Source organism: Melospiza georgiana, chromosome 19 (assembly GCF_028018845.1).
Source record: "Melospiza georgiana isolate bMelGeo1 chromosome 19, bMelGeo1.pri, whole genome shotgun sequence".
Classification (NCBI taxonomy): domain Eukaryota; kingdom Metazoa; phylum Chordata; class Aves; order Passeriformes; family Passerellidae; genus Melospiza; species Melospiza georgiana.
In genome coordinates, this window is record NC_080448.1 from 3348034 (window position 1) to 3374898 (window position 26865).

General features: G+C 48.6%; 1 protein-coding gene across 1 annotated transcript in view; it reads right to left on the bottom strand.

Annotated features, from left to right (window-relative positions):
* Positions 1 to 26865, bottom strand: part of GALNT17 (polypeptide N-acetylgalactosaminyltransferase 17) — a 240778-nt gene that overhangs the window by 162359 nt on the left and 51554 nt on the right. The window contains exon 2 of the mRNA XM_058037426.1: positions 19021 to 19204. Coding sequence (XP_057893409.1) covers positions 19021 to 19204 — 184 coding nt within the window. The remainder of the gene's footprint in view (positions 1 to 19020; positions 19205 to 26865) is intronic.

A 26865-nucleotide genomic window follows, 5' to 3' on the forward strand; every position in this document is an offset into this window, starting at 1 on the left:
GGGAGCTGGGGAAAGAGGAAGCAGGGCTGAGTTTCTGCTGAACAGCTTGGCACACATCAGGCTGGATTAATCAAGTCAGCCAAATTCAAAAGACAAAAAGCATAAACCCCAGCTCTGCTCCAGCTCGTGTTTGCCTGCTGCAGAGCCTGCTTTGAATCCTCTGCTCGTTTGTTTTCTGCTCAGCACACAGCTGTAAATCCACTCTTCAGAGCAGGCAGTGAGATTAGGATGTTTATTGTCTCTCTCAGTAACAGAAAAGGGATATCCCAGCATTTACTGCCTCATGATCCCTCAGCAGAAAAATCACCTGGAATCACAACAAACACTCCTGGAGCACAGAGAGGCCACAAAGTGGCAGCTAACATTTACAAAGCAACTCTTCCTGCCCAGTGATTTAACAAGATCCATTCTACCACTCAATTAACACATCTCACCTGGGGCACAAAGCCATTTCCATCAACCACCTGGAACTGCCTGGTCTGGCATCAGCCAAAGCCCAATGGTTTCCACACCTTCCCCTCCCAATATAAGCCATTGATCAGTACCAATAAATGCAGATAAAGGACAGCCTGGAGTGTGGGCTGTTCCTAGACAACAGAGGCACTGCTTGGCTTCAGGGACTCTTCACTCCTCGGCCTTCAGATCAGGGATGGGAACTCCCCCACTGCCCTGGGCAGCCCCTTCCTATGCCTGACCCTCCTTTAAGTCAGAAATTTCCTCCATTCCAATTTTAACCTCCCAGGCCCAGCCTGAGGCTGTTCCCTCTCCTCCTGTTGCTGTTCCCTGGGAGCAGAGCCACAACAACTGTCCATCCCTCAGAGCCAGGGCACAAAGGACACCCTGTGCAGTGCCCACACAGGCTGGAACAGGAGCCTCAGGGTGGGCAGGCCCTGCTCTGCTTTGGAAAACACAGCCAGCAGCAAAGGTCAGTAAAAGAACAGCAGGGGAACAGCAGCCTGCTCTGTGGAACACACAGTCCCTTGGCCTGCCTGGTGCCTGGCACAGGGAGGGATGGCAGCACCTGGAGCTCACTCTGGAGCACACAGCACTGTGCTGTGCCCTTGGGAGCAGGGGCAGGAGTGGGAGCTTGTCACAGACATTTTTTATGGAAAATCCTTTCCTTGGGATTTTTCCTCCTGAGAAGCTGGGAGGCCTCAGGGACAAAATGTAAACAATGATTATCTGCTGCTGTGGAATGCAACAGGTGCATCTGGGATTGGTCTCATGTGGTTGTTTCTAATTAATGGCCAGTCACAGTCACCTGGCTTGGACAGAGCCGAGCCACAAACCTTTGTTATCATTCTTTGCTATTCTATTCTTAGCTTAGCCAGCCTTCTGATGAAATCCTTTCTTCTATTCTTTTAGTATAGTTCTAATGTAAATATATAATAAAATAATAAATCAGCCTTCTGAAGCATGGAGTCAGATCCTCATCTCTTCCCTCATCCAAGAACCCCTGTGAACACCATCACAGGAGCTGCTCTGTGCTGCTCAGGGGTGTCTGAGGAGCAGAGTCTGTGCCCAGACTCACTGATAACCTGAGTTCTATTTCATAGCTGCAGCACCATCAGCTCTGATGCTGCAGCATCCCTCATCTCCCCAGGGCTGTTCAGGACACAAATGTCCCCCAGAGCATGAAGGGGACATCTCTACCTGTCCTTCTGAAATGCCACCAGCAGCAACCACCATGGAGAGGGCTGAACCCCCTGGGTCTGCAGAACACCCATGGCTTTAGGGCTCTGTGCCCCACAGGTCTGCAGAACACCCATGTTTAGGGTTTTGTGTCCCCCAGGTCTGCAGAACACCCACATTAGTGCTCTGTGCCCCTCAGATATGCAGAACACCCATGGCTGCAGGGCTCTGTGCCCCCCATGTGTGCAGAACACCCATGTTTAGGGTTGTGTGCCCCCCAAGTCTGCAGAACACCCATGTCAGGGCTCTGTGCCCCATTGGTGTGCAGAACACCCATTTTTAGGGCTCTGTGCCCCCCAGATCTGCAGAACACCCATGGCTGTAGGGCTCTGTGCCCCCCATGTGTGCAGAACACCCATGTCAGGGCTCTGTGCCCCCTAGGTTTGCAGAACACCCATTTTTAGGGCTCTGTGCCCCCCCAGGTTTCCAGAACACCCATGGCTTTAGGGCTCTGTGCCCCCAGGTCTGAAGAACACCCGTGTTTAGGGTTCTGCCCCAGGTGTGCAGAACACCCATGTCAGTGCTCTGTGCTGCTCCCTCAGCCTCTGGAGTTATTCCTACAGTTCCTGATGGGGTCCTGCTGCACCCCTGTGCAGCCCTGTGGGATCAGCCATCACAGCAGCACACAGGGACAGTCAGACACAGCAATCTGTGCCAGCTGGCAAAAAATGGACCCAGATCACAGCATCACTGAGTGGGGTTTGGCTGGAAGGGACCTTAAAGATCATCTCAGTCCATGCAGGTCCTGTTGTGCCTGTGGGAGAATACAGGGCATACAAAGAATGTGGTGGTTCTGATTATGGACAGCACACCTCTTTATAAAGCAGATCTTTATGATGGTTCTCCAAGATTTTCTCCTCTCCTCCATATCAGAGTGCCAGATCTCCCTTCCTCCTGCCCCCCCCCCCTTTATTTCTAATTCTGAGCATCCAGGAGCTCCCCAGTCTGGGTCCTGATTTATTAATGATTTCTCTTTTGGCCATCACACTAAATAAATCCAGCTAACGTGCTTATCAGGAGCTTATCCCCTCCTGACAGTTCAGTCTTGTAGCAGGCTCAAGAGTGTGAATATTTAAACAGGCAAATATTCTTTTGATCAGCAGAATAAATGAATTGTTACTTCCTGTCTTTAAAAACACTGTGGACATTATAGAAGTGCTCAGCTCTGTTGGCACATCTTCCACAGGGCTGTGGAGCTGCTCCTATAAAACATGGCTCAGGAGCAGAGAGAGGGATTTAAATTAAAGGGATTTAAATCCCTTTTCCACAATGAGCTATGGAACTGCCACGTTAAAGCTAAGGGTGTGTGAGACACAGCTTGGGCAGAATTAATGCACAGGAAGTGAAATTCTCCCCAGATTGCAGAGATTGCTGTTCCAGAGCAGCAATTCCTCCCTAAAGCAGAGATTGCTCCTTCAGGAAAACATCAGCTTCAACTGAAAGAGTCACCACTGCATCTCTCAGTGCTGAGTTCCCAAAACTGAGAGCACTCCTCAGATGGGAGGTACCAGCAATGTCACCCCATTGCAGAGACAGAGGTCAGGGCTCCCCCTGTGTGGTGCAGGAGCCCACAGTGTGTCCCTGTCACCTGGCACAAGGAATGACATCCACTGTGCCCCTGGCTCCTCATCAGCCCCAGCAGGACAAGGCAGGGCTGGCCACAGGATGACCAAGCTCCAGGGTCTCCTCATGGCCACATCTGGCCACATCTGGCCATCCAGAGCACAGCTGGGGGCTCCCAGTTTGACAGGTCCTCAGGAGAAGCAGGCTGCTGTCCTGCTGTTCCCTCAACCAAGGCAGGAGGGATTTAAACACAAGAGGTTATGATGCTCAGGGATGGAGGGTCAGCCCAAGGGGACAGGGGCTCAGCAGGGCTCAGGAGTGAAGGCTGCAGGTCCTGCTGCCTGGCTGGTGGCCTCTCTCTCCTCCCACACAAGGTAGATTGGGCAGGGAGGAAATTCAGGAGCATTTTATTCTCTGTTTGTTATTAAACAGTGCCCTGCAAACAGAGCTGAGCTCTGAATGATCTCCAGACAGGCATGGGGTGAAGGAGCAGCTTTGCAAGGGCCCTCTGCAGCATCTGACAGGGTCACAGCACAGGCAGCAAGACCTGAGCTCCCTGCCAGGAGGGGCCAGGCTGGGACACAAAGTCAGCTCAGAGCCCATCACCAATGCTGAGCAGGGCCGGGCAGGACAGGGCAGGGACAGACAGAAACCCTGACTGCTCCACAGGGACAGACAGACAAACAGGAGCCTTGGATGTGCTCACGGGGACAGACAGACAGCAGCCCTGACTGTGCTCACAGGGACAGACAGACAGGAGCCCTGACAAGGACAGACAGGACCCAGACTGCTCCACAGGGACAACAGCAGGTCCTGGCCACTGGCAAGGGCTGGGTGCTCCCAGATGAAAGGCACTAATGTCAAACTGTGCATTGACAATGAAGTGTAAATTAACAGTAAGTTGTAAATTACCAGCGCATGTTCTGAGAGCCTCTGTTGGAGGCAGCTGCTGCTCTGTAGCTGCTCATGTAGGCACAGTCTGGACAAGGTAACTCACAGACATCTCCCCCCAGAACTCCCTTCAGGCTCAATGAAGTGACACTGCCACTGCCAAAGGACAGTTTGTTCCAGCCCTCCATCCCAGGTATAATTCTGTCAGGTGTAACACACTGAAGTGGTTTTTGGGAAGGTGAAAATGCCTTCTTCCTCCCCTGATCAGAGGCAGCCCCAGGCTGGAGGTTCAGACCAACATCAGAGAGGGAAGGGAGCCTTCATGTCCCAGCCAGGGACTCCAGGGTGACAGTCCTGTGGGAATCCACAAAATCAGAGGGTTTTGGGAAAGCTGCAAAGTGCAGGCCCCAGAGACAGCAGAACTGTGATTAGAGCCAAGCAGCAGCCATGAGATTGGTCAGCAGGAAAATTATTTAAAAAGGAGAAAAGCAAGGATGTAGTGTATCCTATGTATTGGATAAGTGGGTCCCAGTTATTCTAAACAAGCTACAGCTGCGAAGTCCTTAGTTGGGCAGCAGCTGTGGCTCGTGAAGATAACTGGGATAAAAGGGGTGGGCTGAGAGCCCTGGAGGAGCTCCTGTGAAGCCATGAGGAACTGCACAGCAGAGAAGATTGGCATGGTAGAAAACCAGACAGGAAGGTTTGGACTTTAAGAATATAATAACAACAGTATGGGACTCTAGAAATATGATAATAACAATAAAATATCAACCATTGGTGACCCCGACGTGATAAGGGGTGGGCTGAGAGCCCTGGAAGAACCCCTGTGAAGCCACGAGGAACTGTGCTATAGAGAAGAACTGCATGGTAGAAAACCAGCTAGAAGGCATGGACTTTAAGAATGTAATAACAACAGTATGGGACTCTGGAAATATGAAATACAACAAGATAAGAACATGAGGACAAATAGAACAATGGTCTGTGTATTAGCACCTGTCTAGAATAACTCTCTAAGCTACAGCAAAGTTTATCTAGTGAGATATTAGGAAGGTTGAAGCTTAATAATGGAGCTCTGTGCATTGTGTTTTAAGGCTTACAAGCAGGTATTGTATTTGAAATAAGCAAGCATTGTTTAACCAAAGGTACCTGTGCTTATAGTTGTTGGATAGAACTACTGTCAATATGCTTTTGCTTTGTGTGATTGGTCAAGAAGCTTATAAAGTGAGTTGTCACATTAAGTTCTTTATCTGCTGCCTGGGATGTGAGCTGCTGGCACCTTCCCATTGCCATAACCATGTAATGAGAGTGATGCTGGAAAATCAAACAGCTCAAGGCATGTTCCCAGCAGTCCTGTCCTGTTGGTGATTTGTACACAGACCCCAGCTGGCAATAAGTCCCAGGAGCAAACATCCCAGCTGTGCTCAGGCAGGTTGGGATGGAACTGGCACTTCTGGAAACCTCCCTCTCAAATTGAAAATGCAATCCTGAGGTAGGTGAGTTTTACCTACCTCAGAGATTGAGCCTGAGGTAGGAGAGTTTTACTTGAACAGATCTCACAGGAACCCAGGAGTTTGACACCCCCAGGACAGACTTGGGGCAACAAAGAAGAAAAGCAGCCACCACTCGTGCTGCCTGGAACAAGGTGGAATGATGCTGCTGCTGGAAGAGCTGGCATAAAAATGATGAACTTAAAAGGCACAATGGACTTTTAGAGACAGCTCTTCTTTTTTGTGCTCACAGAGCCACGCTGCTGATGGCTTTATGGACTGGAAGATGAAGAGGTTTTTAAACCTTTCCCATTATGTACAGACATCACTTGATAAGTTTGTTTAACCTCTGCCAGAACTGGATCAGCCTCAGCAGAGGGGTGTCACTGAGCCCTGTCTGCCAAATTCCTGCATGGGGAATGTCGCACAGGGAGGGCTCTGCCATCCCAGCAAATGTCACACAGGGAGAGCTCTGCTGTCCCAAAATCCTGGAGCTGTCTCCAGAAGAGCTCTGCCATCCCAAAATCCTGGAGTTGTCTCTGCAGAGAGCTCTGCCATCCCCAAATCCTGGAGCTGGCACCAGGGAGAGCTCTGCCATCCCCAAATCCCAGAACTGGCACCAGGGAGAGCTCTGCCATCCCCAAATCCCAGAACTGGCACCAGAGAGAGCTCTGCCATCCCCAAATCCCAGAACTGGCACCAGGGAGGGCTCTGCCATCCCAAAATGTCAGAACTGGCACCACCAGAGCCCAGCCCAGCCCAGGCTGCTCACCAGGGCACACTGACACTCTAGTGACACACTTGTACTGCTGTGGGTGGAAAAGAATAAAAATGAGTCCCAAGCACCATCAAAAGGGTCAAACCCAGCAGATGGGGCTGATTCAGATCTGCTTTTCCCCTCAGGTTCCAGTTAACTGAATGCAATGAACTGCCCATAAATAGTGGGGCCTCTTCATGTGGGGGACATTGAGGGTGGAGAATTAACAAAGCAAAGACCACACACAAAGTGCCAGAAGTTTCCAAAGTGCCACAAGTTTCCCTTTATTCCACAGAGGAAGCTCCACACCAGCTGTTCTGTGGAGAGATTTGCTCCTCTGTGGTTTTTCTGCTGTCCCAGGTGACACATCCCCCTCTGCCACACAAAATACACAACAGACAGAGCTGGGGGACAGAGGTGACCAGCTCAGAGCCCCAGCACACAAAGGCACCCAGGTTAACCCAGTGCAGAACTGCAGCACCATGAAACACCTCACAGCAGGGAGGGTGGGATCAAACCAACACAGCCTGTCAAACAAAAGCTGAATTGTCACAAGGTTAAGAAAAAATACCACAAATAAAAATACTCCAACTTCTCCCTGTCCCCTCATAAAACCCCAAACCAAAACACAATCAGTTTTTAGGGACAGGCTGGAGATGGGGTTTCACATCCTTTTTGTTGTGCCTGCCTCCTCCTGCAGAGACCCAAAGGGCAGCAGCCACAGCTCCCTGCCACAGAACCTTCCAGAGCCACTCCAGCCCAGGGCCAGGATTTGGGGCTGGAGATTTGTTTGCTGCCACCCCAGAGATGCTGACAGGAGCATCTCAAGCCTGCCACAGTGACCATGGCAGCAGCCCAGCCCTCAGAGGAGCCAGCAGTGGCACTGAGTGCACCCTGGGTGTGTCTGGGGAGCACTGGCCATGGATGTGGCACTTGGGGACATGGTGGTGGCCTTGGCCGTGCTGGGCTCGATGGTCCTGGGCAGCTTCTCCAACCTAAATAATTCCATAACACACTTGACAAAACACAGCAGACTCATATCAAAATATGTGGAGAGATACATAATGAACTCTAAAGGCTTAAATGTGGTTTCTGATGAGCTTAACTCCACACCTTCCCAAGACATCCTCATCACGTACACACCCCAGAGGTTTGCATGCACACCTGAAAAGTGGGGAATTCTGGACTCTTCTTGTCTCTCATCCTCACCTTACCAAGGCCATTGGACTTTCACCTGCTTTTCACCAGCCCTGACACCAAAGCTCCCCCCACCTGCACAGCCAGACACATCCAGACACACCTGTCACAGGTATCTTTTCATGAAAATCCTTTCCTTAGGATTTTTCCTCCTGAGAAGCTGGGAGGCCTCAGGAACAAAATGCAAACAATGATTATCTGCTGCTGTGGGATGCAACAGGTGCATCTGGGATTGGTCTCATGTGGTTGTTTCTAATTAATGGCCAATCACAGTCAGCTGGCTCAGACAGAGAGTCTGAGACAGCTGCCTTTGTTATCATTCTTTGCTATTCTATTCTATTCTTAGCCAGCCTTCTGAGATGAAACCTTTTCTTCTTTTAGTATAGTTTTAATGTAATATATATAATAAAATAATAAATCAGCCTTCTGAAGCATGGAGTCAGATCCTCATCTCTTCCTTCAAACTGAGAACCCTGTAAACACCATCACACACACCCAGGGCTTGGCTTTGCTGCCTGCAGCTCCTCAGGTTCCCTCTGGCCCACAGCAAACCCCCAGAACTCAGCAGCTGAAGGCCTGGGAGGTAAATCCTGATGCATCCATGGGGCCCTGCAGGGATTGAATGATTTCCCCATGGCCGGGCTGCAAAGCTCCATGGCTGAAGGACAGAATGTTGTAAATCCACTTCAAGTTCTGCTGTGCCAGCACAGGCAGGTTCAGGCTCCCTGCATCCCTTACTCCACAGGCACTGCTGCCCAGCTCTGCCCTAACATCTGTGCTGCTTCCTGCCTGGAAACCTCAGTGGCAGAGGGAAAACCTGCTGGGTTTGTCCTTCTGGTGACAGACAGCTCCACAAATGGAACCCACTGCAAACAAGCTGCATTTGTGCTGTCCTCTGAAATAAAGCTTCACCAGGAAATGAATTGATCTCCATTTGGCCTTTGTAAAGATTATGAGCAGGCTTTAAAGAAAGCAAATGCTCAGCCTGCTATTCATCCTGCCACTTCCTCATCATGCTCCATTCATTAATTGTTTATTCTACTTTGGATTTTGCTGATTCAGTGCACATGTCTGCTTGCAAAAGGGCCTGCCAACATTAAATCTATTGTGTCTATCCTGTGATGTACATTTTTTGTGACCCAAGCATCTTAATACACCTAATGCTGTCTGGTACAGTTCACTGTTTACAGATCCAGGTTCTCAAACTATTTCTGACCACAAAGCCCCAAGAAACTCGATTTTAAAGCACCTACTTCATTCCCAGTAATTCTTCCTCAGAAATGTTCAGTTCTATTTTAGAATCAGGGTCTCAAAAATAGCCATTACAATTCAGGGACATACAGACATTTCTAAAGGCACATTACTTGGCAAGTCCTAAGAAGAAATCATCTGCAAAGTTGTAAAAACAGAATGCAGAGAATGGAATTTACTCTGGTGAGAGGCTCTTGTAATAAAGTTATTAGGCTCAGACAGATCTAAGGGAGATAAAAGCCAGAGCAATTCTGAGTGTCACATCCACTTACCCAGCTCTGCCCATGCCCAGCTCTTTCACACACACACACAAAATAAGTCATTGCTTGCTCTTGGATTTTCCTGCTGGAAAAGTGCACAAATGGCTGCAAGAGCAAGGCTGTCAAACAAAGCAGCAGAGCCTGACTCCCCCTCTGCCTGCTCTGGCTGGGCATGTGCTGGTTTGGAAGAGGAAAGCTCTGGGCAGTCCAGGGGAGTGGGCTGGTGGCACAAACAAACACACAAGCCCTGATTTCCTTGGAAGCCAGCTGGAGAGAAGTGTATCCAAAGCTTAAATTGCTTCATTCATTCTCATAAGCACAGTTTAGGCAGAAGTATTTATGATAACACAGGTATTTTTCAGCAGAGGAGTTCAGAGGAGCACAAAAGCAAGTTGTTAAATTACACTAATCCCATCCTCTGCCAAAGTGATCATTTAATACTTGTGTTTACATTAGGAACTGGTTTATAGCACACTCCTGCCACAGAAGCCTTCCCTGGAGCACCATGTTCCCACCTTACAAGAACAGGTAATAACTTTGCAGTCAGGAAGGGAAAATTGACAATTAGTGGAGTGCATGGCATTAAGAACCCCGAGGTGCAGTGCTATAAATCCATGGTCACAGCGTTTGCAGGTGACACTGAGCAGCACAGTGGAAATAAGAGACTCTCTAACAGACACTAAACAACTCCATCTGCTTTCCCCAAAACACTTTCTTCCTAACTGGGTTTAAAGAAGATATTGGGACTTCAAGCACCAAAGGCTTCTGACACACTCCTGACCCCACACAAGCTGCCAAAGTGTGCTCCAGATCTCTGCTTCAAAAGGGAAAGGAAAAGTTGTCCTGTGTCCCCATGTAAATCCCTGCAGCACAAACCCCTAAAATTTCCACGGAGAGTCTGGCAGCTCCAGCTCTGGGGGAGGCCAAGGAACTCCTGGTGTGGCCAAGGAACCAGGCTGCTCCTGCAGGTCACAGGAATGGGCTGAAATCATAACCAACAAATGTAAAGCACAGCTGGAAAAGTGTGCTTTTAGAGCCTTTGCTTGCCCAGTTTTCAAGAAAAAGCATTGCTGGAAGTCAGGAGCAGCATGTCCAAACACACTGAGGAATAAAGATCAATACTGGAATTTATTCCACAGCCTGCTGGTTTGTATTAGTGCAGGGGAAGCAATGGAGCAGCAAAGAGGCTTTTTCCTCTCTGCAAATCATCCCAAAGGCAGCAGAAGCTGCAGCCCCATCCCTGGAGGGCAGGAGGGGCACAGGGCACACAGAGCAGCAGCAGCAGCTCCTCAGAGCTCAGGGCCCTGGGGGTGCAGGAGAAATGAAAACCTGACTTGGAATGGAGCTGGTTCGGAATGATCTTCAGAGCAGGGAGGGACAGCCTGGGCACAGCCTGGAGTGACAGCAGCAGGACCTTGCTGGGCTGCAGCTCCTCCTGAGGGGCAGCTCTGATCCCTGCTCTGGGACAGGGACAGCTGGGGCTGGGCCAGGGCAGCTCAGGCTGGATTTGAGAAAAGGTTCTTCCCCCAGAGGGTGCTGGCACTGCCCAGGGAATGGGCACAGCCCCGAGGCTGCTCCAGGAGCTCCAGGGATGCCCAGGCTGGGATTGTTGGGGTGTCTGTGCAGGGCCAGGAGCTGGACTGGATGATCCTTGGGGTTTCTTCCAGTCAGGATACTCCAGGGTATCTTTTCTGACAGCAGCCCCTGCATAAAACAACTCCCACCATCCTCCCCAGCCCCTCCTGCAGGGACACAGGATCTGGGTGGGTGCAGAGGTGACACAACTCCTGCCCAGGCTCCCCAGGGAAAGGTCCCGGCCCTGAGGCTGCCAGAGCTCCAGGAGTGTTTGGACACTGCTCCCAGGGATGCCCAGGCTGGGGTTGCTGGGGTTGTTGGGGTGTCTGAGCACGGCCAGGGCTGCACTGGCTGATTTTGCTCCTCGCTTCAAGACAGACCCTGAGGGGCTGGAGCATGGCCATGGCAGGGAACAGAGCTGGGGAGGGTCTGGAGCCCCAGGAGGGGCTGAGGGAGCTGGGCAGGGGCTCAGCCTGGAGCAAAGAAAGCTCAGGGGGCCCTTGTGGCTCTGCACAGCTCCTGACAGGAGGGCACAGCCGGGGGGTCGGGCTGTGCTCCAGGGAACAGGGACAGGAGCAGAGGGAACGGCCTCAGGCTGGGCCAGGGCAGCTCAGGGGGGACAGCAGCAGGAATCTCCCCATGGAAAGGGAGCTCAGCACTGCCAGGGGCTGCCCAGGGAGGTTTGGAGTGCCCATCCCTGGAGGTGCCCAGGGAAGGGCTGGAGGTGGAACTCAGAGCTCTGGGCTGGGGACAAGGTGGGGATTGGACACAGCTTGGACTGGATGGGCTGGGAGGGATTTTCCAGCCTCAGTGATTCTCATTCTCCTGAGCTGGGTCCCATCCAGCTCAGGAGGTTTCCATGACTTTTTGCAGCCTGGCAGATTAAAACTGCCTGGAGCCACACAGAGATGGGACAGATTGGGCAGCACAGAACAACACATGGACAGAAAATATCCAACAATCCATCCCAGAGCTGCAAACCTGCTCTGGCTTTGGTGAGCCCTGTTCTGAGGCACAGCTCCTGCATGCCAGAGCTGTGACACTGATACTCACTGCTTGATTTCTCTACTTGCTCTCCCAGAAAACTTTCAGGTGGCACCTTTCCAAGTACTGGAAAATATTACTTTTCCTTTTTTTATGGCTGAAGCTATAAAAAGCCAAGGGCAGGAGTGTTTTTTATACAATGGTGGATCAAACCCACAACCATCTATGAGGAGAGAAGGTGCACAACCAGTCCTGGCTTTCTCCTAGAGCTGTAAGGATCTTTTAATACACTCCCACATGCAATTCAAAGGGAATTTCATATCTGAAAAAGTAATTTTTTTGGTTCTCCCACTGTCTTGATTCCTCTCTAGCTTTCCCTTCAGTTATTTGATGAAGAAAAAGCCCTACATCCTGCCTCTTTTCCTGGCTGTTGTTTGGATGTAGGATTGAAACAAACCAAAGCACCCTTTGCAGACTGTGGTAGCACATTGTGCATGCAAGAGAGAAGGAGCTCTTCTGACCTCCTTTGTTTGCAATAAGCAGCAATCACAACAAATAAACAGGCATGAAACTCTATTTCCCAGCAAATATCACTCTCATAATTCAAGTAGTTTGTTTTGTCTTCTTAAATGTTGTCCTTCTCTGCAGACTCACTTCATCAAGGCTGGCTGAGCAGCCCAGGGCAGGACATGAGTGACAGGCACATCAGCACAAATGTGAGCTCAGGAATGGCCCAGATCCTTGGGAAGCCATCACTGAGCTCTCACACTGTGATATCTGCACATCTCTGACACTTCTGCCACAGCCAACACAGTCCTGTGGGCAGGGGGAAGGCAGAAGGCATTTGGTTTTGTTAGAGGGGAGGAAATGAGGTGAGGGGTATGGAGCAGTGACAGGGCATCTCCTGCCCAGGCTGTGGCAGGGGTTGGGAAAATCCCTCATTTCAGTGCCTTGGTCCCAGAGAAATGTGAGCCAAGGGCAAAGCCAGGGAGCTCAGTCAGTCCCACAGTGGAAGAGATTTCTGTATTTTCACAGGAAAATGAGTGTGATGGCACATGGAACCTTCCCATCAGAGGGCACAGGCTGAGCCCCTGGCACAAACCACGGCCAGTGGGGGCTCTGCAGGACATTTGGGGTCCACCACAAGAGATGGGAAGGCAGGAGGGGTCTCATGGGCAGAGACTCAATTAGAGCCTCCAGGTGCATCCTCCTGGGCAGTGCTGATGTGTCAGTCACACCCACATCCATCACCATCCAAATATGCATTCTGCTGTGATTAACAAGCCAAAATGGAATTCTTGGGCCCTGCACAATCCTTAAGTCTGAGGGGGGCTCTCCAGGGATGGGGAGAGACCCCAAGGGGAACAGGGGCTCCCTCCACCCCACAAAGTGCTCCAGCACCAGCAGGGACACACTGAGAGCCCACAGAGCCCCACAAAATCAGTTGAAATAAAAATTGATCACAACTTGATTTAGTTTCTTTAAGTTAAGCTGTCAAACAACAACCCAAAGTCTACCCAGAAGCCAAAGCTCTCCATCTTCTGCAGTGCATCCCAAAGAAAGGCTCAGCTTGCTGCTGCACGAGGTCCCTGGCAATAAAGCAGCCAAAGGCAGCTGGTGCTGCAATCCCACGGCGGCAGCTCCGGAAATAAACGGGTGATTCAGGCACTGAGAGCTGCAGGGATGGCTCTGACTCAGCCAAACACCACAGGGACAGTCACACCAGGCAGGGACACAGAACTGTTCCCTCTTCAGCAGCAGGTGATGGGGGCACCTCCCCACAGGGCAAACACAGAGCAGGTGCTGTGAGAGCACAGCAGCAAATCAGGCTCCCAGCACCTCCAAACCTTCTCCATCAGAGGATCCCAGAAGGGTTTGGGTTGGAAGGGACCTTAAAGCTGATCCAGTGTCAGCCCTGCTGTGGCAGGGACACCTCCCACTGTCCCAGGTTGCTCCAACCCCATCCAACCTGGCCCAGGGATCCAGGGGCAGCCACAGCCTCCCTGGGTACCCTGTTCCTGTATCTCCCCACCCTCACAGGCAGGAATTCCCTCCCAATATCCCATCCATCCCTGCCCTCTGGCATTTTTAAGCCATTCCCCCTCATCCTGTCACTACATCCCCTTGTCCAAAGTCCCTTTCCATGCACCTCCTGACCATGTGCAGGACCCCAAGGCAGGCAGGAGAAGGGGTTGTGTCTCCAGGCTGGGAACCCCTCAAAACCTGTGAGAAATCAGGCTCTGGGAGTTGCTTATCTCTTACACCATCTTTGCTCTTCACTTTAATACCTCGGGGCTCCCCTCCTGAGAACAGCTGTCAGGAGATTTGCAGCAGCAGGGATGTGTCATCTGCACCCAGTGATCCAATAGTCCTAACAATTGTGGGTATTATTTCTCTTAAATCTACCCCTTAATCCTATAATGCCATAAAATACCACTGAATCAGAGCTTAGCAGGATTCCAGAAAAGAACAGACTTTTAAAGAGATAATGAGAACTCCACATTTATGTTGGATAGGATTGAAAGGAGAGAATGGGGGAGGCAGAATGTACCAGATGGGCAGATTATTTCATAGTTTCCCTTAATATGATTTCTTCAACCTGAAGCATCTGGTAATTCCACTATCAGAGATTAGATAGTGGATAAGATGGACAGGCAGGCTGATCTAACAAAGCAATTTTATTTTCTGGCTACACATAGGAGAGGTTCCCATTAAATCCTGTATCACAGGATACAACAGAGGTGCATAAAATGTTGTATCCAAGCAGGGAATGTTTGCAGGCCCTGGCATCCCATGTAAATATGCTTCACTTTCAATATAGAAAACAACACATCTCCCAAAGCCCCATCCTCCCCAGGCAGGCAGCGAGTGCTGGGAATGGATAAACAATAAAACTCACACAGCAGCCTTGTCCTTCAGAGGATTTTGCAGAAAATTGAGAAAATCTCTCCAGCTCATTTTTGTGAAGATTTGAGTAGAAATCCTGCAGGCTGCAAGCAGCACCTTGGGTACTTCCAATCTGGAAGCTGAGATTGTTTTCCAGAACATGCAGGAATCTCATCTTAAAGCCAAAAGAGCCAATCAAGCGTGATTAGGCATGTGTTCCCAGTGCCCTTCTCACTATGGCACTGCCTGGCAGCAGGTTCTGGAATAACTCACCCCAAAGCACCACTCCTGCCTGTTTTAGCCCAAGGAAGAGCTTTCCCAGCTGGAATCTGTGAATTGGCTCACTGCAAAGTCTCATGCACAGCCAGCACAGCCTCTCCTGCTCAGGGTGAGCTCCAGGCGGGGCAGGCACAGCTCCTGCTGGGAACCAGCTCCACACAGCTCATCCCAGACCTCTGGGAATGAGCCCAGGACAGCCCCAGATCCCTCAGGGGGGAACAGCAGGGAAGGGTTTCCCCCTCCCAGCCCAGGGGAGCAGCCCCAGCAGCAATGGGGAAAGGGGAAAGCAGAAAAGGGGAATGGGGACGGGGAGAGAGGAGAGAGGAGAAAAGGGAACAGGGAAGGGGAAAGAGGAGAGGAGAAAATGGGAATGGGGAAGGAGAAAGAGGAGAAGGGAAAAGGGAACAGGGAAGGGGAAGGAGGAGAAGGGAAAAGGAACAGGCAAGGGGAAAGGAGAAGAAAGGAAAAGAGAACAGGGAAGAGAAAAGAGGAGAAGGGAAAAGGGAACAGGGAAGGGGAAAGAGGAGAAGAGAAAAGGGAACAGGAAAGGGGGGAGAGGAGAAGGCAAAAGGGAACAGGGAAGGGGAAAGAGAAGAGAGGAGAGGGGAAAAGGGAACAGGGAAGGGGAAAGAGGAGAAAGGGAAAATGAACAGGGAAGGGGAAGAAGGAGAAGGGAAAAGGGAACAGGGAAGGGGAAAGGAGAAGAAAGGAAAAGAGAACAGGGAAGAGAAAAGAGGAGAAGGGAAAAGGGAACAGGGAAGGGGAAGGAGGAAAAGAGAAAAGGGAACAGGAAAGGGGAGAGAGGAGAAGGCAAAAGGGAACAGGAAAGGGGAGAGAGGAGAAGGCAAAAGGGAACAGGGAAGGGGAGAGAGGAGAAGGCAAAAGGGAACAGGGAAGGGGAGAGAGGAGAAAGGGAAAAGGGAACAGGAAAGGGGAAAGAGGAGAAGGGAAAAGGGAACAGGGAAGGAGAAGAAAGGAAAAGAGAACAGGGAAAAGAAAAGAGGAGAAGGGAAAAGGGAACAGGAAAGGGGAAAGAGGAGAAGGGAAGGGGAAGTAAAAAAAGCAAAAGGGAAAGAAGGAAAGGGTGATGGGGAAGGGGAAGAGGGAGAAGAGGGAAGGGATAAGGGAAGTGGAATAGGAAAGGGGAGAAGGGAAAAAGAAAAAGGAAAGGGGGAAAGGGGAGAGGAGGAAGAGGAAGGGGAAAAGGGAAAAGAGAAAGGGAAAGGAGAAGGAAATAGCTCAACTAAAGTAAAGATGATAATCCAAACTATCAGAAAGTGACACCACAATTCCCCAGATCAGGGCAAGCAAGGTATTCTGCCACAGCTCCTGGTGCTGGGAAAGACCTCACCTTCTCCTGAACATCATCCTCACACCTCTGGGACCATTCTCCCTGGGAAACTCCCTCCTTTCTCTGCCTCTGGGCAGGACTGAGAGGCCCTGAGCTGTGAGCTGGACTGGCTCCTCCTCACCAACAGCTCCTGAAATCCCTTGGAGCAGGGATATCTGAGTCCCTGAAACCTCAGTGTGGCTGACCACGAGGTGCAGGCAGCCTGGAGACACAAAAATATACACAAAATGTGCAAAACTTCCCCACAGCTCTCCTTGCTCCGCTTCCCTTTGGCCCCAGGCACAAGAAAGGAGCAGGGAAAGGCCTCAGAGCTCTGATGCAGCTTTGCTCAGCACTCAGGGCACTGACACTTGACCACATGAATCTTTCCTTAAAAACAGGGAAAACTGAGAGGAAAGGCTGGGGAGTGCCAGCCTGTGCCAGGCCCAGTGCCAGTCCATTGGCATTCCAGACACTCTGCAGCCTTTAGCTGAACCACACAGCTTCACTATTATATTTAAAACCACTACATGCTTTGTAATGCTTATCAGCTGGAGGGTTTTCAACAGTTTTTCCCCACTAATGCTGCAATTTCAAAGCCATTTAGGCTAATTTCCCTTGACTTGAATCTATTTTAATCAGAGACCAGGATACTTGACTTAAATGGTTTGTGTTCAACCCTTCATAAAATCAGCCATAAAACTTTATGCACTAAATAGCGAGGGAACCTTGAAGCCAGAGGTAGGAAGAGGTGAAACTTTCCAAATTCTCCTGCAAACTCCAGCTTATTACACACAGACCAATTGTTCTCTTACAATATCAAGCCAAGTGATCCCCAAAACAAAAAGAAAACCAATAAACAAAATGTACTCCTGAAGTTCTTACACAGATAAAAGGCACTGAGTTGTGCAGCTGCACAAATTCCCTCCCAAATATCAGCCCAGCTCCAAAATGAGCATTTTGAATGCTGTGCCCTGTCCTCTCCCCCTCTCTCCCATGGAATGATGGATAGTGGAACTGAGGAAAAACACAATGCAAGGCTGAAAATGTCAGAATTAATCCTTTTCTTCCCCCCAAATCTGAAGAGAAACATTACTTCTCAAATTAATTCTCGCCAAGTAACGCTGGCTCTGCTGGAAGTCAGAGCTGGGGATGAGAAATGGAAATCAGCAGCTCAGCCCCAGGTAAGTGCTGGGGAAGGTCTCGCTCCAAGGATCCAGCATTGTGCTGGGATTTGCATATCACAGAGGCAAAGGTGCAATTTGTACCTGCAATTCAGCCTGCCTGAGGAGCTGCAGCAGCACAATGCAGAATGGGCTCCATTCCTTTGGAAACTCATCCAGGGATTTCTGTTGTCAGTGCTTGACAGCCCTGGATGGTCCAAGGGGCTGCTCGGAATTCAGGCAGCACCCAGAGAAGTGAAGGAACAAGAGCTGCCTCTGTTCCCCTGGACAATGTGGAGCTCTGGGGACAGGGGGAACAAGAGCTGCCCCAGCCTGGACAATCTGGAGCTCTGGGGACACAGGGAACAAGAGCTGCCTCTGTTCCCCTGGACAATCTGGAGCTTTGGGGACAGGGGGAACAAGAGCTGCCCCAGCCTGGACAATCTGGAGCTTTGGGGACAGGGGGAACAAGAGCTGCTCCTTATGCCCTGGACAGTCTGGAGCTTTGGGGACACAGGGAACAAGAGCTGCCCCAGCCTGGACAATCTGCCACCTCCTGCCCCACAGAGCTCCATCCCTGCTGTACAGTTTTCAATGCTCTGCAGATGCCAGGCAACACCTTTGTCACTGCCCCAATGACACAGGCATTGGACATGGATCTTTCACAATCCAAACCTCTCTCAGCTCATTTTTTTTTTTATCAGGGATTTCACTCCAGGCCAGGACAAACTGACACCTTCCTATTTTGAGGAACACTCTGGCAGCCATATCTAAAATTAACCTTCACAAAGATAGACCTGCAGCGTGTCTTTCCTCATCCTCTTAACAAAATGATGTGTCACCCCTTCTAAAGGCTGTTCTCCTGTGCTGCTTGGCAGGGAAACATCACCAGCACCTTAAGAGCTCAATCAAAAAAGGACACGAAAGATATTGCCTGTAGAAACTCCCTTTAAAGGCCCAGATCTCCAGTGGGAGATCCCAGAGTGCCCCTGGAGGATCCCTGTGCTGGGAGGAGCCTGAGGAGATCCTGCAGGGACATGAAGGAGCTGACAAAGAGGGAAGGAGGAAGAATTTCATCACACTTTTACAGGGTATTAAACACCAAAACCTCAGTGAAAACAGAGCTGAGCTTCTGATGGCATCACTTCCACACAAAACCATGGACTGCTTTAGGAAAACAGAGACAGACTGGGAAGAAATTCACTTTTTAACCCTGATAAATCATCTTGGTGAACTCTCTCACTCTCTCCAACTACCTGGAACCAAGGTGGGGCCAGGTGGAGGATCAGTTTCTTCTCCCAGGTACCAAGGGACAGGACAAGCCTCAAGTTGTGCCAGGGGAGGTTTAGGTTGGATGTTAGGAATTATTTCCTGACAAAAAGGGTGGTCAGACCCAGGGCAGTGCATCCCCATCCCTGCAGAGGTTCAACAGCTCTGCTGATGTGGCACTTGAGGACACAGTCAGTGGTGGCCTTGGCAGTGCTGGGGAATGGTTGGACTCAACAACCTTTGAGATGTTACAGCATCAGTGGTTCTGTGACTCCATGAGCTCATTCCAGCCCAGCCACCCCTTTCTCATCACAGGGCCCTGGGAACAACGAGGGAAGAGCCAGCAGCTCCAAACCTGACTGGGAAAGCCCCAGCACTCATGGCTCTGGGTGACACCTGAACACAAAGATTCCCTGCTGGAGCCCCTGGCACTCACTTGGTGGGGCGATAATCCGGGATGGAACGGTCCAGGGAGATCTTCTCACTGAGGTAGGAGTTGTAGCCATACTTCTCATGGGGTCCCTTGGCTTTCTCCTCCTCCTCAGGGGACAGGGTGGCTGGGAGGCCACCCTTGCCACGGCCACCATAGCCCTCAATGAGACCAAGGGACTTGGAGAGACCTGGGGGGAAAACAAAAACAACATCGCTAGTAAAATCCATAATTGGTAAAACCCATCATTAGTAAAACCCATCCCTGGTGAAATCCATCCCTGGTAAAACCCATCCCTGGTGAAATAAATTATTTGAATTATTGATAAAACCCATAATTTTTTACCATAATTGGTAAAAATCATCATTAGTAAAACTCATAATTGGTCAAACCCATCACTGGTAAAACCATCATTGCGTGCCCTGGTAAAACCCATTTTTGGTAAAACCCACCCCTGGTAAAACCCATTTTTGATAAAACGTATCCCTGGTAAAACCCATCCCTGGTAAAACCCATTTTTGGTAAAATCCATCACTGGTAAATCTCATAATTCGTAAAACCCATCCCTGGTAAAATGAATCACTGGTAAAACCCGTCCCTGGTAAATCTCATCATTGGTAAAACCCATCATTGGTAAAACTCATCCCTGGTAAACTCTATCCTTGGTAAAAACCATTTTTGGTAAAACCCATTTTTGGTTAAACCTGTCCCTGGTAAAACCCATCATTGGGAAACCCATCCCTGGTGAAATCCATCCCTGGTAATGCCCATCCCTGGTGAAATTCATCCTTGGTAAAACCCATCATTAGTAAAATCCATCCCTGGTGAAACCCATCCCTGGTGAAATCCATTATTGGTAGTATTGGCAAAACCCATAATTGGTAAAAATCATCATTAGTAAAACCCATAATTGGTAAAACTCATCATTGGTAAAAACCCATCTCTGGTAAAACCCATCATTGGTAAACCCATCATTGGTAAAACCCATCATTGGTAAACCCATCATTGGTAAAACCCATCCCTGGTAAACCCCATCCCTGGTAAAAAAAACATTTTTGGTAAAACTCTTTTTGGTTAAACCTATCCCTGGTAAAACCCACCACTGGTAAAACCCATCATTGGTAAACCCATCATTAGTAAACCCATCCCTGGTAAATCTCATCATTGGTAAAACCCATCCCTGTTATTTCCAACTCCCAAAGAAAAAGAAATACTCTAAAAATCCCGGGTGTTTTGGGTTCCTGTCTGTTTTGGGTTGGTTTTCTGCAGACATTCCATATGCTCCTTCTTTGGCCCAATAAACAGAATAAAAATGGCTCAAGTGTTGCAGTTCCCCACAGCTCAGGCACACTGCTCCTGGCAGCCCTGCCCCTGATAACCTGTCCCAGGATCTGTGCATTTATTGAGTTGGTGGGGAGGTTATTCAGGCCTCCTTCCCACTCTCAGAGAGGTAATTACATGGAAGGTTAGATGTCCCCAGGAGAAGGATAGGTTGAACACAGAGCAGGAATAAAACAGGCTTGGTTAAGTGCCAGCTGAATGAATTTTTGCTCAGTGTGAACAGTGAACAGCATACAAATGGTAGGGATTTAAAAACAATTTCCCCTCAAACCTTTCTTATCTTTTAAAGTACAATGTTCCCAGACCCTTATCAAGGGGAATTATTTATTTATATCTGCATAGCTGAAGGAAAAAGGCAAAGTTCAAAATGAGCTGCACATAAAGAGCTCCATGGATGATTTGGTGGTGGCTGTGGGAAGCCAAGTCCATGCTCATGTTATTATTTATTAGACAGAACACCTGGAATTTTAATATTTTTCATTAGCAGAGATTCACTCTCTTTTTGTCAGAAACACAAAAATGATAATGATGGATTTTGGTTTGCTTTTGTGTCTGTTTGGTTTTTTTATACTGAAAGACACCGGGGTATATTCCTGTTGTTTCAAAGTCAGAGCCCTGACTGAGAACAGGACAGATTTTGTTACCTCTGAAGCTTCTGAAGGGACAATAACCTTGAGGTTTGTCCAGCTCCCAAACCTACTACTGCCTTCCATTGTCCTGGACAAAACATTCCTGCCTGCCCACAGATTTAAGGATTTTTTTTCCCTCAAAAAGTAGCATTGAGAGACAGGAAAAAATGAGCTGGGAATGTTAATCACAGTTGGAAGAACAGTTTGAAGAATAATGATTATTATTACTAATATTATTATCATCTTCATTGCTGTGTAGTATTATTTAATATTAGTATTCCTTCTGAGAAGGAAACTCTCAACATCCTTCCCTGCTGTATCAGAGCCCCTCTGACCACACTGGGCTTAACTGGATTTTATCTGAGGACAATAACAACAAATCAGGAGCCCTGGGCTGTGCTCACACATCCAGGCTGCATTTCCAGCTCCAGGCTGAGCAGGAGCCAGGGGATCACTCAGGAAGGATGGGATGGGTGGCACTTTGTGGCCTGCAGAAGCTCAGCAGATCACTCCATGAACTTCCCAACCCCAAGTGGTTCCATTCTAGGAACGCTCAGCATCTCCCAGTTTGCTTTTAAAGCTGAATTTTGCTTTTCTTGATTCATCTGGACACATTTCTCCCTGCCCCAGTGCTTTTGCTTTCTGTGCTTTGAAGCCACACACCTGGGAGGAGGGACATGGGGACTTTCTGAGATGGGCAGAGGCTCCATGGATGGAGAACACTTGTGACATGTTCACAGGGGTCTGAGGATGAGGGAAGAGATGAGGATCTGACTCCATGTTTCAGAAGGCTGATTTATTATTTTATGATATATATTACATTAAAACTATACTAAAAGAACAGAAGAAAGGATTTCATCAGAAGGCTAGCTAAGCTAAGAATAGAATAGAAAGGAATGATAAAAAATTTGTGTCTGTGTTGGAGAGTCCAAGCCAGCTGACTGTGATTGGCCATTAATTAGAAACAACCACATGAGACCAATCACAGATGCACCTGTTGCATTCCACAGCAGCAGATAATCAATGTTTACATTTTGTTCCTCAGGCCTCCCAGCTTCTCAGGAGGAAAAATCCTAAGTAAAGGATTTTCCATAAAACATGTTTGTGACAGACACCTAGTGGGATGTGGGAGCCATGGACATCCCAGCACCTGGCTCTGTTAGAAGCAGGCTTTAAAATCACAAGCTCAGGTTATTACCAACAAATCATGAACTCAGACACCAAGGCAGTGCTTGTCTCAGAGCTGCACAAGGGAAGGATGATCCCTCCAAAACCAATCCATCCCACAGGATCCCAGCCAGTCTCCAGGTCCTTAGCTCTGGCTCAGGTGAGGGAATTGTGCTCCCAAGCACAGCACCTCAGTGAAGGAGCTGGGATTCCAGGTGAGGAACCTCCCCCAGTGCTCAGAACATCACCAACCCCTGAGGCCATGCCAGCTGGGGGACAGATCCCAGCACTCATTTCTCTCAGCTCATTTCTGCACGTTCTGTCTTTCTACTGCTTTAAGTTGGTAAAAGCTGATAAACCAACATCATGTAACCAAAGAAATCAATCAAATGGATCAATTTGTGTTGGGCAGGGCACACCATGAGCCCTCCATCGTGCCCTGCAGGGAGAGTCATGGAGATGCAGATTGCCAGGTGGGGTGTGCCTGGCAGGGTCCCCTGTCTGTCCCTGAGCTGGTTCAGCATTTCCTCTCCAGCCCAGGCTGTTGGGAGGGCTCAGGAATGTCACTCTGCTGTGTGGAACTCCAAGCAAGAGTCAAGAACATTTTTAAGGAAGACAATTCATGTCCAAACAGAAGAGGAAGGAATTTGTTTCCAGCTGGCTGAGAAGGTGCCTCAGGAGGGGCAGAACTGAACACAAATGGTGACAGCACATCCTCATCCAGTCAATCCATTCATTGGCTTTTATTCACCACATTTTGGGCACCTTTCTGGGAATTTGGGGTGCCTTTGCTGTGACTTCAGGAATTACCCTGAGCCCAGCCCATGTGGCTGCTCAGGATATTCTGGGATTCCATGAAACCTGCTTGGAATTGGCCTGGAAGGGCCAGAAGTGACACAGAGACATCATGAGCCAAAAAGGGAAGGAGCACGGTGCCATCAGCTCATTTTCCCAAAGAAAAGGTTGAAAGCAAAGAGTCAGGACTGTTCCCAAGTCACAGAGCAAATCCTTTATCCTTCTGGGCAGACACAAAGCAGAAGCGCTGAACCTCTGCCACAAAGTCTCTCCTGATGCCTGCCCCAGCCTACCTGTGGTGATAAACAGCACTAATCCCACAAAAATCTTCATCTTTTGGAGTGGATTCAGCCCCTGGGGAATTCTGCAAGCTCAGGAGGTGGGAATGGGCTGCATGGAGATGAGGTGTTGGTGCAGATCAGAGTTCTGAGCAGCCACAAGCTTCACTCATCCCAAAACCACACTCACCCAAAGCTAAAACAGGATTTATTTTTTTTTTCAGAATCTCCTAAAAATTCTGAACTTTGGAACAAATGGAATATATTGCTATTGCACTGCAGGAATAGAAGGGAAAAGCAAAAGCAAGACACCACGTGGGGCTGCCAAGATCTGAGCCCCTCCTGCTGGAACAGCCAGACAGGGGATCCCTGGGGACTGGCAGGAGTTGGTTTTCTTCAAGATGATATAAAAATTTAATCTCTACAGCAAAATTATTCCTAGACTGAGCACAGTTAGAGTAAATATATTAGTCTCTTCTTAAGCTGAGTGTATTTCAGGAGGAGGCAGGAGTTTTCTAGGACAGAGAAAACCTTTAGTGAAATACAATCTAATGTGATTTGCAGCCTTCATTTCCAAAGGCTCCCCAGGAGCTGGAGTGGGGGAGAAAGCTTTTTGCTCCATGTCAGCCTGGATGAAGGAAAACATTAACCCTCCCATGCAACCCTCAGCTGAGGAAACTTGTGATGGAGGGGCTGGGGAGGAAGGAAGAGCCCTGAAATGAAAAATGGGTTTCTGAGAAATGGGTGCTGAGGGAAAACAACATCAACCTTGCAGGGCCTGAAGGGGCTCCAGGAGAGCTGGAGAGGGACTGGGGACAAGGATGGAGGGACAGGACACAGGGAATGGCTCCCAGTGCCAGAGGGCAGGGATGGATGGGATATTGGGAATTGGGAATTGTTCCCTGTGAGGGTGGGCAGGCCCTGGCACAGGGTGCCCAGAGCAGCTGGGGCTGCCCCTGGATCCCTGGCAGTGCCCAAGGCCAGGCTGGGAGCAGCCTGGGACAAGGGAAGGTGTCCCTGCCATGGCAGGGGTGGGATCAGATGACATTCAAAGTCCCTTCCAACCCAAACCATTCTGGGGTTCCAATACAGGAAAGATTTCTGGGAAAGCAGCATTTTTAGCTGCATTTTCCATACCTGTATCTCGTGCAGCACAAAGTACAGAACACACACAGCTCAGGGTGGAAGCCACGTTCCAGCAGGGAAGAGGAACTTGGAGCCCCCCTTCCCCAGAAGGAATAAGTAACACTGAAATGGTGCTGGAAAACACAGGAACCGTAAAGCAAAATTAAATAGATATCTCTGCAGAGCACAGCCGTCACTCAGTGAAGCACAGTGGATTTTTCAGCCCCAAGAGCTCTCACAGGGATGTTTCTTCCTGCCCTACATCAGCCAGAGAGCTGAAGGCCCACAGGGAATCTCTGAGCTGGGGAAAAGCCAAACCAAGGAGGGAAATGGCCCAAAGGCATTGGCCATGTGTGAGCTGCAGGGGACTCAGAGAGAGGGGACACCAGAGAGGCTCTCAGGACAGTGAGTGAGGAGCCAGAGCTGCTGCAAGGGGCAGTGTCCCAGGGAATGCTGGAAATGACGGGGACTGCTGGAGCCTTTAGTGCTGTCCTGCTAAACACACACTGTTAAAGGGAGGGCTCATTAACAATCCGGGCATTGGCACAAGAACAGGCACCCATTCTCCTTTGCAAGGTGGAATTGTGGAATTTCCCTGGTGGGACCTGGGCCATGGGATTGGCTCTCCTTGCAGCAGGTTTGACACAATTTTAGCCAGATCTGCTCAGAGCTGTTGTTATTAGGGTAGATAACCCCCATTCCTCTGGCTGCAGGTTACACCTGTGGAACCCTGAGCTGCCACAGGGCTGTGGGAACTGTGCAGGGAATGCAAACACAGCTGTGCAGGGAATACAGGTCAGCTTCCTCTGCTCTCACTGCCTCCCCAAAGCATCCTCATTCTCCTGCAGGGGAAACTAAAAGTAGCTGTAAAGGGATCAGAAAATGAGAGTTTGTCTCTCTCCTGGGGAAAAAAAATAGATATATAAAGTTTAAAAATGAGCTTAAATACTAGAGCCCAGTGAAAAACCAGTATTCCCCTGAACCCTATACATTTCTATTCACTGTACATACTACATTGCTTTTTCCTGGGGCTGACCACCTATCAAAAATTTATCCGCCAGATCAGATGCTGCAGCTAAAGGGTCAGTGCTTCCCTTTCCACTGGACAGTCCTTTTCCAGGAGCTGGATTTTAGCATATCAGGACATCTCCCCCAGGGCAGGAATGCTCAGAGCTGCCTGGTGTCCTTCACCATGCAAATGCAGTTGGTTTACTGCAGAGATTACCATGAGCATGCTGACTTTCAGAAATGGGGGGTCACAAAAACTCCCACCCTCTGCCTTCACACTGAATGACAAATGGGAACTCAGAAAAAGCAGCAGATGAATGGGCCCAGGCTTGGCAAGCAGGGATTTTAGCAGATACAAACTGAAAATAGAGCATATTTCACCTGTTCTCCAACATATTGCATCTCTGAAAAAGCTCCTGCCTATGAAAAATTATGTGAATAATTCTGGCTGAAATGAATTTGTCCAACAGAGCATTAAGATTTCACTTAAACAATTGTGACAGGTAGGGGTAAGGGAATTGAACACATTTTCTTGCAGCCCAGCCAGGCAAGGACCAAAACCAGGATAGGCACAGTTCATTTTAAAATGTATTTAATCATATAATACATATTATTATTATATTATATATTATATATTATATATTATATATTATATATTATATATTATATATTATATATTATATCCTATATATTCTATATTCTGCATTATATATTATATATTATATAATATTTATAATAGATCTAATATAATAATATAATTTTCTATATAATATATAGAATATAATTAATAATATATGATATAATATTTAAAATATATTTTAAATTATATTTAATAATATTAATATGATTTAAAATATTAATATAAAATAATATATTAAATAATATGTTAAGTAATATTTAATATATAATTAAATATATTTTAATAATATAAGTAGTATATTTATATTATTACAATAATATAATATTAATATAAAATACATTTAATGATATTTATATTTAATAATATAACTTTAATGCCAGGCTGGAGCATCCTGGTCTGGTGGAAGGTGTCCCTGGCCATGGCAGGGGGGGTGAGATGAGCTTTAAGGTCCCTTCCAACGCAGCCACTCTGAGATTCTCTGATTCTGATTAGATTAGATGATGAGCTGTAGAACAATGTTTGTGCTTACAACAGACAATGTCCAGGTTCCTGCCCACCTTGCACTCCTTGGAAGGGATGGAGAAGGGAGCAGTCACTGCTCAGGTCTGCAGGCTCGTTTGAAATGTTTAAACACAAATCTGCATTTACAGGTGCACACACACAGGGATTCAAAAATGAAGTTTTCTTATCAATATAGAAATGGAAACAGAGGGAAATTACTTTCAGAGCCAGAGGGAGGATCAGCACCCAGAGCAAGGACAACGCAGGCACCAGGACAATGTCAAAGCCTGTTTAGCCTATTACACTGCCAGGTTCTGCTCCCAAATAATAATTCCCCAATCAAGATTTGCCCCTGGCACAAACCAAC